Genomic DNA, 14,630 nt, shown 5'->3' on the forward strand with positions numbered 1-14,630 from the left:
CTTACCGTTTGAGCTAGAGGGACACAACAAGCTTCCAGAGGCCATTTCCTGCTTTCATCTGCCCAGTCCCAATTGGACATGACCTAGTGCCCTCTGCTGGCTTCTGTGGGAGTGAGACTGTACCCCGAAATATTGTCCCCAATATCATGGGCCCTTGGCTGTTGTCATGGTGAACTCCTCTCTGCATAGCTCCAAGTTTCAAGAGATTTGACATTGAGCATTGATGCAACAACCTTCGTCAACAGGTTCACTGAACTCGACAGGGAGCAGTACCTGATAGAAGGTTTCCCCAGACTCAGTGCTGAGCATCACCTGATTAACGCGAACATCTTTCATTAATGGCTTCAATAGGCCCGATGCCAAGTAGCCATTAATTGACTTTGAGACGTCGCACAGTGGCCGCCAGTTGACGTCAAGCCATTTCTCTGATTCAATGTGCAGCTTGCTCCGTCGTCAATGATCAATTTTTCGCCACAAAACTTTTAAAGTCCGAAGGCAAACTCTCCACAGGGATGAACGTCTGCCCCATACCCAACTGGTGATCCATTGCAGTCAGTCTAAACCTTTGACTTTGACCCTGCCTGGCTGAACCAGATACCCACAGTTGGTGCTATGTGGTTTTTGGTGATATATATATTTTAGTATTTTAGTATTTGCAAACAACTACGTTCTGTATCCAGTCAGCAATCAGTTTACAATCACTAGGTAAAGAAAAATGCCCTTTTCTGTGAATTGGTAGTAAACTGACGCCTTTCGACAATGCAGGAATGGACAAAGTATGAGACATTGTCTCAAATAGCAAGAGGAGGAGACCTCACTAAAAATATGTGTTTAGAGGTTTTTGCCCTCTTTATTAAATCTACGAATGTTTCAACTGACCAATCTTTTATCAAGTCACTTCTTTTATTAGAAAGCTCTTGAGTGGACACTGAACAGACAACGTACAGTGAGGGTATATATTTTTTCCATGCTAACATGTTTATGGTATTTTAAATGTCTCTCAGCGAGTTAGTAGAGAATCCACAGAAGACTAAAGAGCAGAATTCAAGGATATCAATGCACTTCACTACCTTCTGCATTGTAGCCCATAGATGGTATCTGTGTTGTAATTGAGCCAATGTGGCGGCAGAATGTCAGGTTTCCTAAAATTCCCAGCCTTCATATCCTGGCCAGCTGGATCAACATGTTTGTTTGCAATGGTAAGTAAGAGTCCCTTTTTGTTCCTCATGTAATCCTTATTACACCATCCACACCAGCCACAAGTAATCTATTCTGGACCGGAATCGATACATTTTAGCGGTGACAATAAAGCAGACGCAGATGTGTTTTACTACTGATCAAAAGACTTTGCTGTTCCCTCATTGATACTGATATATCATTTACAGAATCTCAACAGCCCAACATCAATATTCCTCTCAAACCAGGATTTCAATCGGACGGATGCTTGTACTAACTACGTGGTTTGGTTTTCAAATCCCCTGGTTATATTTTATCTATTGCATCTGAAGATCTACTAGGGCCTGCAGCTCATCGAGTATACAAAATAATGGAGAGTAACTACTCAACGGTCAAATATTATAACTCAACATGAATAGAAGGGTTGGTCATTAGCATATAATCGAGTACATTGTTTGTCCCATTATGCAATATGAGCTGTTATTGCAGGGCTATGCGTGCCAAAATCTGTATTTAATTCTCTAAATGGCATTGTAAACAATCTTTCTCTCGTTATCCTACTCAAACCAATAATGCTATGATTGGCATAGAAATCCCACAGATGCTGTAACAAATGTCCCTACAGGAGTCCTCTTCTGCGTTGTAAATAAACTGCAGTTTAAATCTCCTATAATAGGTATAGGCAGCCTAAGGTGTAGTTATGCGAGTGTCGAAATAATTCATCATAATCTTCTGCACTAAATCTACCTGTTCTTCCTGCAGCTGAACATTGCACGGAATTAAATCAAAATCCTGGCCCAGGGTCTCCTGTTAAGTGGATTTTGAAACACTTGTTGTGCGGCTGCGAATGAAAATGATCAGGAGCCGTCACCAACATCAGTGTGGCCAAAGTGCCATATATTCTGCAAGCCTTTGCTTTCAAACATATCAAACCCATGTACGGACTATTTCAATTTCTCCGGAAGTAGAATGTAGGTAACCTCACGTTCTCAATGAACCTATTTATTTTGAGTCTTGCGATTACCAGAAGACCTTGAGGCAATACACGTTTAATAATATTATTATTTTATTGCGCCAATAATTAAGAACAAGCAAATAGCAAAGGCCTCATGATATTTATCAGTATTGCTAAAATTCTTATCTAAATCGTGCTTTACATCTTGTTATAAGATACGTGTTTGAATGTATCGATCTGTACAATGTGCCATAGAAAACAAGCTGCATTCCCCTCCCTTACATTTCTAGCTCCTATACAAACGTGCAAATGAGCAACACTCGAAGAACAAGACTTCTCTGCTGTCTCCCGAAACATCACAATGTGGTCTAGAGCAAGACACTAGGGGGCTTATTTACAAGCCCCTTGCGCCGCCGGTGCACCACTTATTTCCATGTTAAAAGTGGCGCACCAGCGGCGCACGAGGCTTGCAAATAACCCATCTGGACCTTTGTCGGTGAAAAAGCAAATCTGTACTTCTGGGCAGCTTTGTGAAGAGAAAGCATTTTCAGGTCAGCAGAGAACTGGTTCTGGTAGGTGGAGTCAATAGGTGCAGTCAGACAAGAACCAGAAACACAAAGGGAATTTTGCAACTTACACGTGTGATTTCACTATAGACGTGCACAGCTATTGTTCTCACTAAAAAATGCTATCATTAAAATGGCTCAGTCTCACTACATTTATGATGCAATTTACGTCGATTTCTCCAATGTAATGAAAAATAATTTGAAAGTACACAACAGATTTATAATAAAAAAACAAGTGTGTGTCTCATATCTAAGTAGTCTTCCTACAAATCAGACCGACAAAAAGCGAGGCGCGCGTCCAGTGGTCCAGCTATAGTACAATGAAAGGTGATGTTGATTTCTTAAATTGTGTCATGCCATCCTCAACGGATGGATGACGCAACGCTTCCTAACCCAGGTGTTAACCACCACTCCAGGATTCAATGGCATGACAGCTGTCTGAATTCGAACATTCAATATACAATTCATCAATCAATTGTTCCACACACTGATGCAAAAAATGAAATGTTATGCAACACAATACCAAGTAGCAATATCTTTTTAATTAGAAACAATGAGCAGCATTCCGCGCCGCTTTCAAGCCTAGAGAGGGACCAGTATGTATGTGGAGGCATCAGTAGGTTACTCTCAAGCGTTGCTGATACCAGGCACTGTTTTGTGCAAGCATAACAACAAACGTGTTGTTTTTGTACAGCTAGGAAATGGCATCCATTTGCTCCAGATGTGAATATGTGGAATAGGAATCAATTTCCTTCTTGAAATATATATATAAAATTATACACAACTTTGGTAAAAATGTAGAAATATATATATATCAGAGAAAAAAGAAAAGTTTCTGTAAAAATTATTCAATTTCTGAGTCTAAAATAAAGAAATGAAGAAAATACACGACACTAGGCATGTTAGACTAACCACAAGCAACCTGAACGAGCAGTCCAGCATTAGCAGATTTACATATTCCTAAATATTAATAATAAAGCCTAATACTTACGGGTTGGCATGTTTCCCTTCTGCCAAGGAATAATTCCCTTAGCCTTCAGCTTCATCATTTCCGAGGATCCGGCTTTGAAGTTTAACATGCCTGGTCTGGTCCTCGGAGTTTGGTGCCCTGCAGTCGGTGAGGGACACGCTGAGTAGTGGTGGCGTCCGATGCGAATGCGCATGGACTGTGCCATGGAAGGGGAAGATTTGACACGAAGCAGATGCATTGTTTCATTTCAGACGAGGAGTTCTTTGGAGAGGTTGCTGACAGCATCACCGGCTGCACTAGTGCGGCAGGCTAAAAACAGCGCCTTGATTAGGAGACGCACTAAGCAAGCAGCCGAATATGGAATGAGCACCTACCATAAATCCAGCGTACTGAGATTGGGCTGACGCTTTAATGTCACCTCCACAAAAGTTTTACTAAAGCACAATGAAAGTTCCGAGTCTGAATGGAAACCACCGAATCTTGTTTTCATTGTAGAGTTCAGAAAACGTAACAGGCCGTGTAGGTCGCACCGGGAGTGGATCCAACGCTTTTTTAGCGTTTGTGGCAAGTCAGTTGCATTATTCGAATACAGATTATCAGCGCAAATTGTTAAGCTTTACATCCAAAATAATGCAATAGAATTGCCAACTGATTAATTCATTTTCCGTTTGCATATCAGTCTTTTCAAGTCATCGTCTGCCTTTGGTAAAAGTGGTTGATGTTCCTGTTGTACACTGCATCAGAAGCTCCTTTTGTAGCTCACACTAACAAAAACTACCTAAAACAGGTGGCTTAATAATTTAAGAGTCTATTTAATTAGTTTTTTCACAGTGAACACAGATATTGATATTGTGCATGGAGTGACACAAATACACAACCACACAGCTCACACACACATCATACAGGAACTCCATCTTAGACTGAATGCTACGCAGACAGAAGTCAGGAGAATTTCTACTACAGAGTGTGCACATTTCTTCAGCATCCATGCCAAGAAGCAGATGATCATCTCTTGCCCATGTTATGCTGTACAGAAATTAGCTGGTGCCATGTATAGGACACAACAGGGGCAAGATCCCAAATGCAAGAGAAACAAATCCAGGCACACAAAGGAACTGTGCCAACCAGGCAGAACTACCACTTAGTTCGCCTGCAGTTGACGTTTAGCTTTGATTGGTCCTTCTCCAAACTATGGTGAGAGTAGTGAGAGAACCGTACTGAGCTCTGGCAACATGTATTCTTTCTCTCTGGTGGCTAGGCACTAAACAGTAGCAGGGCCAGTAGAGCTCATCATTCAAAAGTGCTCTTGTGCAAAGTGTTCATTTTGGTTCTCAGAGCTCATGCCCCTCTTGTGGGATGCTCGGGTTGCAGCAAGACCTTGGGCTGAAAGTTACCCCATGCCAATGTGACTTAGTCCATGTGGGTGGAGTTTAGAGAGAATATTGCATAAAAAATATTGTGTGGACAAAATATCGTGTTAAGAATGTCGAGGACAAAAATATCATTTCTTACCAACAGAACTCAAATGGTGGACTTGGATAAAGATAGGTCAAAGCCTTTCTCCCTTCCTTGTGGGGTACCTCAGGGGTCGTCCCTTAGCCAGACCCCCCAGATTATTGCGGCATAGTTTTGCAAATTTAGCGGCACAAAAATGGAAATTTAGCGGCACAACAATGGAAATTTAGCGGCATTATTGCGGAACTTTATTTTACTCACAACCATCCTTTTTCAGTCTTAAATTAATAGAAACTGTTTTAGCAGAGCATTCCACTTTGAAACAGGCATGTTTAAAGTGCCTACAATTCTACGGAAGCACAGCTCTAATCCTAACCTCATGCGAGGGGGCCCTATTTCTCCCTGGAATGTTTTAGCGCCCATGTACGCACCCCTGCCGAGGCACCTCTGCCTCCTGGACCCACGAGGCAGGACACCTCTTCATCAGGCACCATAGGGCACAGGATGGTAGTTGGTGGAGGTGCACTGCCACGGATTGGTTGAGATCAACTATGCCAGGAAGATGCAGCTGTCATTGGGGCTGTTTACTAACAACTTTTCCTACGTTCTCATAACGAATTTTTCAAATCATGCCCATTACTTTTCAGAAAAACCCAATTAATCAAAACTGAATAAAGAACTGAGTATATAAAACAATGCGAAAATGCTACTTTGTCTTGCTTACATGTTATACCGAGTCTCTAGTGTCACCATCATGAAGTCCAATTTAAAAAAAATCTGGATTGAGGTACTATTTCACGTTACAATTTTTTTTACCTTATGCAACTTGAGTTTTCAGCTTCAGGTATGTTTAGCTCAAAACAGGTATCATGTCTTATAAACATAGCATGTAGTTCAAAGATCAAAACTCTGAAACATTCAGAGTTTTAAAAAACAGGTTTATCCGTTTTATCGAGACTGGAACGGGGTTGTACCTGGTTTCGTGCACATGCCACCATCCCTCTGCATAGCATTCTAAAGTGAAAATCCGGCACATGCACCAGTGTTTGCTGCCACGCGTCAGAATGCATCATTCCCTGCTCACATCCATTGTAGATGGCAGGTCCAGTATTTACAACTACACAACATATTATTTGAAGGGGCAGAAACCTGTGGCCTATGTAGGAAGTAAATGGGCCTGTCAAGACACCGTTCAAGTTCAATACGTAGTCAAGCAGATGGAAAGGATGCAGCAAAAATAAGAGGCTCATTTCTGTATGTCACACTATCATACAGTCCTGCTGTACATCTAGTCAATTGTTCTTTGCATTCGGGGACCTGTAGTTTCTTATTCCCATTAGACGTGTGCACCTCCAATTAATCGCATGCAAATTGCTGTTGGCTAAAAACTAGACTAGTCAATGTCATGGGGTCTCGTAACAGTTTGTGTTGTCCTTTGAGCACCAGTCCTTCCAAACAGCAGGGTTCACCTCCTCTCTTGCAGCCCCTAGTCCCACGTTTCCCCAAATAAAGAACAGAGGCCAGGAGGGGCCACCTGACTCTACAAGTGGCTCACAATTCATTCTTGCACAGTGAAAACGAAATAGCACATCCAAAAATTGTGATAACATTCCTTTCATTGTACCTTAGATGGTCTAAATTGGCCCAGGACCAAACACCTGGAGGCGAAACATGCGTTCTTTGTGCTTAATGTGAACTTGTGGTAGCAGGAGGGGCCAACTAGCACTCATTCGTGGGGACTGAAACGTCCAATATCAGACAACACTGAACAAGAGACGGAAAGGCATAAAAGTGGAAAGAAGAGTGAAGAGAAAGTTGGAAAAACATTAAAAAATAAAAAAGGGAGAAAGCAGTATGAAAAAGAACCTGCAAGAGAGGGGCACGGAGTGTATCATTGTGGATGAAAGAGGCATGAGGTGGAATCTAGACTACACAGATGGGGTGTTCATAACCCTGACATTTGACAGTGGGCTTATAAGAAAAACTTTGAGCCCTGCACTTATTCAATAACAAATTAAGTAAGCACTGCTGGTTCTGGAAGTGATCATTACTCATTTTAGCAACCTCTGCAGGATTAGTGGATATGGCCAGGGCTGTCTTTAGTGTGGTGAAACTGGTGCAGTCGCACCTGACGCTCACCTGGGCAGAGGGGGCTGTGTTTAAAAATAATTTATGGGTTTAAAGCACTTGCTGAGAGTGCCTTGCATCGTCCAGTAGTCAGCATGTGCTGTAGAGTCCCTTGACAGTTTAGCAGCACTGTTGGAGGGTAGTAGCAGGGTCCAATATGAGCCAGTCATTTCCGGTGCTCTGCACCTTCACCTAATTGTCAACATCTGCACTGATGACGGTCTGCCATATATTGGTGATGTGGTATCGCACATTGTCACATCCTATGCAAAGAGTAACTTTTACATAACTTCTAGTGGATCGGAAATGACAGGCACACGCAGCTGCAAACTATGCTGAACTAGCATGAAGTATAGGTTAGAAATGAAAATTAAGTTTATAAAGAGGAAACAGGGGAATGAGCAGGGCAGGCATCTAATAACCGAAAGGATCATAGGTTAAAGGCACGAGTTGTAAGGGCTTTGCGAAAGGAAAGAAAGCCTGACTTTTACTTTTTTTAATTAGCTCAAGCTCATATGGCATCCTCAGCCGTGCTGAACAAAATGAAACGCTGTAAAGATGATCGACTTTAAATTTCAGACGACCGTAACTGTTCCTTTAATAACACTACCTTCTACGCTACGCTTACTCCAGATATATTTTTAACTGCACTTCGGTCACATTGCCCATGCCACTTAAGGCCGAGATTACAAAAGTCACGGCACTACACCTCCCCCCTCTCTCGGAAGCCCTAGCTCGGCGTTAAAAAAGAAAAACCAGTCAATAAAAACGAGTCCAACTATGCTCAGCAGGCGCGCACAAGGCCGTAAAACTGTACTCCTCCAACCACATTCACACTAGCCTTCCCATTTCCTTGAAGGCAGAGAACACTTGTAAAAGTTAGCAATGTACTTGAGCCCATTAGGAAGCAGCTATTTTACTACTGCACAGCGGCAGCAGTGACGTGTGCACGCGTGCAACCAATAAGATGCAAATCATGTTTTCATTTCTTCCGTGAGACCCTTTTTAGCAGCCACAATGGCAAATATCGCGGCCATTGCGCTAATCAGCCGATTTCGCAATTTTTTCGTGAATCGCGAAATCGCGAAATGCTGGAGGGTCTGCTTAGCCCTACACTTTTTAATGTATACGTGTCCCCATTGGCGGTCCTGATAAGATCATTCTGGTTCCAATTGACATCTTACGCGGATGACACGCAAATAGTGCTGTCCCTCCAGCGTGGCCAAGAAGCTGAAACTGGAACAAAATATCATGGCTGCATGAAAGCCATCTCAGGGTGAATGTCTTCGACCTGCCTGAAACTTAATCTGGAAAAACAGAGGTTATTATTACTTTCGGGGACCAGATAAGTGGGGATGTAGCTACATGTTTCTTTCTCCTCAGAAACCTGAGGAAAATAAAGTTCCTTCTTCCGAAAGACAACCTTAGGACAGCGGTCACAGCTCTCATTATGTCACAGTTGGACTACTGTAACAGTCTCTACTTGAACATCCAAAAGAGACATATGAACAAACTCCAAATCGTGCAAAATGCAAGAGCCAGGTTGTTGACGGGTACACCTAGGTTTGTACTGGTCAAGAAGGAACTAAGACATTTTCACTGGCTCACAGTCAAACACCGGGCGCAATTTAAAGCCCTTTGCACCGTCTACAAGTCCCTTATGGGAGCAGGTCCAGACTACTTGAAAGAATGGTTTCAATGGTATGTTCCCAGAAGAACCTTGCGTCTATGGCAGCAAAACAAGTGATTGTTTCCCCAGTTAGCTGGGGTGGCGGGAGTTTCATTACATGTGCCACAAAAGCTTGGAACAATCTACCATTCCACCTCAGAAATGCAACCGAGCTCCACTCCATCAGGAAAGGGTTGAAAACCTGGTTATTTACGTTATAGTCATTCACTCAACAGTAACCATTTAGGCAGTGCTCAGCACCAGGACACCTTAGGGTAACAGTCGCACTTTAGAAATCATATTAACACAACATAACATCATGAAGGTAAGTTTCTCCAGGTAAGCAAAGTTTTACTATACTTAACTCCACATATATGTACCTTCACGATATATATGTCTTCAAGGTATGCAGATGTGGAGTTACAAATGGTAAATCTATACTTATCTCATTGCACTTACCTTCTCGATATTTTGGTCCTCAATATTTTTGATTAGATATTCTGTCTACACGATATCTGTTTGATCGATATTCTGTCAGACAACCCCTGTGGGCGGTGCTTGGTGTGTAGTCTGCTGCCCGCTTTCCTGGGCATGGACACGTGGAGTTGGAGAGGAATACCACAAGGATTCTGTAACTCAGCACATCCCCAGGAGTTCCATGAAATGGAGTGTGCACACTCCACAGTATCTAGGGGCACTGGTCTTCCCCTAAAGCATTTGGTGGATGGAGGGAGAAGATTGCTAGGTGCTTGGTTTGGCTACTTCAACCCTCAGGCAATAGCCCTTTCCAGGGTTACGAATCATGAGGTTACGGGGAATGCCACACCTACTACTCCCAGCAGACTAGGTCCTCCCGGGAGAGACTGGCCATAATCCGTGGGATGATTAAGGAACCATAGATGCTGTTATGTTTTGTGAGCATGGTAGCATGGAGGGGTCCAAAGGGCAACTTTCCCCACTAGAGTGATTCCGCTGGCCTAGTTTGACCATTTTGTACCTGGTTTTCTGGCACACTTCAACCACCAGAAGTGTTGATTTAAGGACTACCACAGTACTTATCACATAAGTCAGAGGTACAGTATAAAGAATGGTTCCTTTGCCCAAATTGAGTTTATGGCCTGATGACTTCGTTTCAGAACTTGGGAAAATCTATTTTCTGACCTGAAGCATCAGGATAGTTGGACTTTCTTTGGTCCAAACAGTTCAAATCATTCACAGTAAAATAGGTTTCTGCTAAACCTTTCTTTATTCTTATTAATCGTTTAATCAGGACCAAATTCTCTATTATTTTGCCCAATTTCTGTTTTCATTCACAGCTGCACACGTTGCATCGAACAAATATGAACAACAGCAGTTATTTTCCATCGTTTATCTTGGTCTCCTTTACTTCTTTGAGCCAGGGGTTTCATATATTTGGGTCACAGCTCCAATCACTTTAGGGCCTGGGTTATAACCACCTCAAGCCACCTGCTAGATGGTACAATGACTATGTGTGAAAAAAGTAGAAACTTCCTGTCCCTTATAAAAAAGATGTACTTGATGCAGTGTAAAGTTGCCCACCCTTTATACGTCACAATTACGTCTGAGATACTTAATAGATACGTGCATGAACGTGCACTTAGCACATGTTTCGTATGTGATTTAACAAACTAATGTAAGTGTTGTACTTGACATTATTAATAACGGGTGCATTAACTGTAAGATTAGAGAATTTACTCGCATTGCCTGTTTTATCAACACGGAATGAGATATTATTTGAAGTCTGGATGAAATAATTAGTCTTTACTTAGTAGCAAATGTACTTAATATATAGATGAAATTATACTTTCATAATGTGTGCTTTAATATCTTGAATGACATTTATTGATTAGCAAACTAAATAGAAACCATTCTCATATGTGTAGAATGTGATTTCATTAAAATGATAAAAAGTTTATGCATCGTGTGCATTAATATTTCATATATTTGATTTAATGTAGTTCCTAGTCATACTTACACATGATTATTTTAAAGATTTACTGAATCTTAAATGTAATGTGAGCCTTATGAACTAGAAAGCAATATTTATTTGTCTTTAAATATACACCCGCATATTAAATGTGTACCATTGAGTTGATGCTTTAAGTTGTCTTCAGTAGGCCTGTATTTCACCATGCCGCATAAATACGGTTTTCCATTTTCTGCTAATGTGACATTTATTGCGGGTATCCACATGCATTGTTAGATTGAGAATAGATTCATTACTGTACTAGTGATAGAGGAGAGAGCATAAGAAGAAGACCTTGATAAAAGAACATGGGGAACCAGAGCATCAACTGAAAGGCCTTTTCAGTAATGTTGCAATTTAACCTATGCATGAGAAGGAGATGTCGTTCCCATGTCCGGTGCGGGATATTTGAAAATGTTGGGGTCTGCAACATGAGAAATGGATGAGAACAATGGAACCACTGCTGCGCCCCTGCACCGCTAAGGGTCGCTGCCACCCGCCTGCCAGATTACAAGTAATTTTGAGGTCTGGAGGGCGAGTGGCTTGGTGGTTCTGCAGCAGTGCTGTTTAAAGGCTCATTGTGAGCCTTAAACAGCACTGCCTCAGGACTGCCAGTGCACGTTCATTCACAGGAAGGAAGGCACCATGTCGTGCAAAAATATAGAGGGGCACAACATGTGCCCCCTGCATGCATCCCCATAAACAGTGGCATGGGCCCCCTCTCTTTCCTCACGGCCAGCAGTTACATGAAGGGAATAACCTCCATGACACCGTTGGCGGTGAGGAAAGTCGTAATATGCTTGGTTGTGATTCCCTTATGGTTGCAGCGGTGCAATGGCAGTCCAACAGCCAAATTCCTAATAGGGCGGTCGGAAGCCAGTGCGGCAGTGGCTGGACTGCCACTGCCACGGCCTTGTGAGTCTGGCAATCCTCAGATTTGGAATCAGGCCCTTAGTGTTCACACCGTTGTGGATTCAGATACTTCTGATATTCCCCACAGATGCTCCTTTCACTCGATAAATGCCATTTAGACTTCTTTCAGATGCTTTCCTCATTCCTTCAGGTTCCCTTACTGCAGATTCCTTTAGACTCTGAGAGGTTTTGACCTCCATGCTTATTTTGATTCTTTCCTAAATGTTGCTTAGGCTAACACTTACTCTCTGACACGTAGAAGACTCTTGACCAAGCTTCTGAAATTTTTACACCTTCCCTACTTATATTTCCTCTGCCTGGTTATAATTATATTTTTTATGGAACTTCCTGAGTTTGAGACTCTTTAGATTTTTAGAACCATCCCTTTAGCTGCAACTCTACCATAGGTGATTTAAATTCACCCATGCATAGACAACAAAACATGCAACATTTTCTGAGCACCAAATATTGCTTTTGAATCTTTGTATTGCTGTGACTGAATTGCGTGTTTGCCGTATATTGGTCTGCCTTAATTTCTTCCACAGGCTGAAGACTGCCTGTGGCTATTTTGTACTTCTATAGCATGAATTTAGGAGTCGTGTATCTTAACTTAATTTTGAACTTGTCATGAACCTTCTTATCCCATTGTGTAGCCAAATGGGTTGCACTGTTAATTGAATTTGATTGATGACAATGTTAACTCACTTCATCTCTCAGTCAGAGAACTAATGGTAAGCAAGTGGGCCCAGAAAATGCTGAATCATACTTATGGACTCTGCTGTTTTTTGAGTGGGCGATGGTTCTGAATAGCCCCTGCTATAATACCATGGGGCAAATTTACACAATAAAGTGCGACAACACACTTCGTCACTTTAGAAACACTGGTCTGCACCATATTTACTAGAATATGGTGAAGCCCTGCATTTCCCCCTGCGCTGGCACTAACTTTAGCTGCCTAGCGCCAATGCAGACACCATTGCACCATAGTGCAAGGGTGTCTGTGTTGAGGGGAAGATTGTTCATGTGCATAGAGGTGTTCCTTCCTGCACATAAACAATCTTTGAATGCCATTTTGTAACTTCTATGTGTGCTGCTTAAAGTAGCACACATAGAAGTTAAAAACTGAATTTTTTAAAAATGATTGTTTGTGTACCTGAAGGGAGACCTTCCTGCACATAACCAATTATAGGACATTTGCTGTTTCAATGTGTGCTGCACAAGGCAGCACACATGGAAACAGCAAAAACGAGGAGAGATAAAGCATTTCTCCTTGGTTCTCCTGTTTAAGACCAGGTTTTCCCAGGTCTTGATTTTGGAGCTGACTCCTATTTATGCTGCCCTTGTAAATAGGGGGCAGCATCAAAATCAATGGGTGTTGGGGTGGAACACCCACCGCAACTCCCACTGCCCACCCCTTTCACGCTAACCATAGCATGAAAGGGGGCCAAGGCAGCATCAAGTCACGTTAAGTGGCTTAATGCTGCCTTGTAAATAAGGTGAGGCCCCTATTGCCATCACAGTGTAACTGAAAGTTACGTTATGGTGGCGATAGGGGCTTGTAAATCTGCCCCCATAACTCGTTTTATACCATTTGCTTTTAGGGCAATCACAAAGACTGTGCAGAGTAGTGATGGTATTCAGACGCCTTATTCGAAGGTAAATTTGAATAACTACTAAGAAATCTTGGTAAAAGAGTTGAAGACTATGTAACTAATTGAAATATCACAATATAGACTGTGGAATGGCTCTCCTGATGGGAGTGGTGGGTGCATGGTTTGCATTTTTCTGAAGATGCACAGCCCTAGTAGCACTTCCATGCAGTGCAGATTCCTCTCAGAAGCTGTGCACATCTCAGGATACACTGGCGCTGTCTATCTTTAGAAGCACTTCGGAGCTCTATAGATCTAACAATGGTCCAGGTTTGTGCACCTATCTTACCAATCATGGTGTATGCATCATATGTCGTTTTTTCCTGGCCTCTTCTTGTGAAGAATAGATATGACTACTCTGACCCATTAGCATAAAGGTATCTTGTGAGGCTAACAGTCCCTGTGCCCTCCAAAAGACTTTCTGTACAGTAAGAGTTCAATCATCACTCACCTATCTATTCATGCACCTACCAAACAATTCATTCTTCATACCACTGACTCAGGTATTTACTAATACATCTATGCACACAACCACACATACACATTCACCAATTATTGGGTTTTCACTTATTGAAAAGCAGACCTATTAGTTTTGCAAAGCTTATTTAAACTATGGTTAAGCTAATTTTGTAGTTTCCACTAGGAAATTAAAATTAGAATGCCAGATGTTAAAATATAACAAAAGATTATCATTCTTGATTTTAAGGAAATCGGATACATGCAGTGTAAAGTCCTATTGCAGCTGTACAGTAGCACAGTGTCCTGCACATATACTGCAAACAGCTGGTTATTTAACAAGAGGTTTACAAAGTTGTCATTATTTTCCATCACAAACTTGGACTGGTTGGTTTCTCCAAAAACTATGAGAAAGGTATCAACATTACAAAGTTCCACGTAAGGGAGCCTTCCGTAAGACAATTAGGACTTTCATAATTATTTCGCATGCAAGAGAAATTTCTGCTGAGTTTTGTGTGACAAACAGCTCACAATGTATGCACTCACTCGCAAAATACAAGTTTGCAGCGCAATGTAGTTTTAAAGTGCTCCTGACCAAAATATAGGATAGGAACCCACTCACATGCAAAATACTTGAGGGTCATTATATGGCACAGTTCCATAGTAGTTGAGAGAACAGATAACCGTACTGCACTCACATACAAAATG

At 41.9% G+C, this 14,630-nt stretch overlaps 1 protein-coding gene across 7 annotated transcripts in view; it reads right to left on the reverse strand.

Annotated features, from left to right (window-relative positions):
* Positions 1-14,630, reverse strand: part of FGF13 (fibroblast growth factor 13) — a 984,800-nt gene that overhangs the window by 492,145 nt on the left and 478,025 nt on the right. Inside the window, exon 1 of one of the 7 annotated variants that reach the window (XM_085607979.1) lies at positions 3,689-3,948. The exons of the other annotated variants lie outside the window; for them this stretch is intronic. Within the exon in view, the coding sequence (XP_085464105.1) occupies positions 3,689-3,905 (217 nt within the window). The 5' untranslated portion in view covers positions 3,906-3,948. Of the gene's footprint in view, positions 1-3,688; positions 3,949-14,630 lie in introns of those variants that run through there. 7 annotated transcript variants of the gene reach the window in all.

Source organism: Triturus cristatus, chromosome 5_2 (assembly GCF_964204655.1).
Source record: "Triturus cristatus chromosome 5_2, aTriCri1.1, whole genome shotgun sequence".
Classification (NCBI taxonomy): Eukaryota; Metazoa; Chordata; class Amphibia; order Caudata; family Salamandridae; genus Triturus; species Triturus cristatus.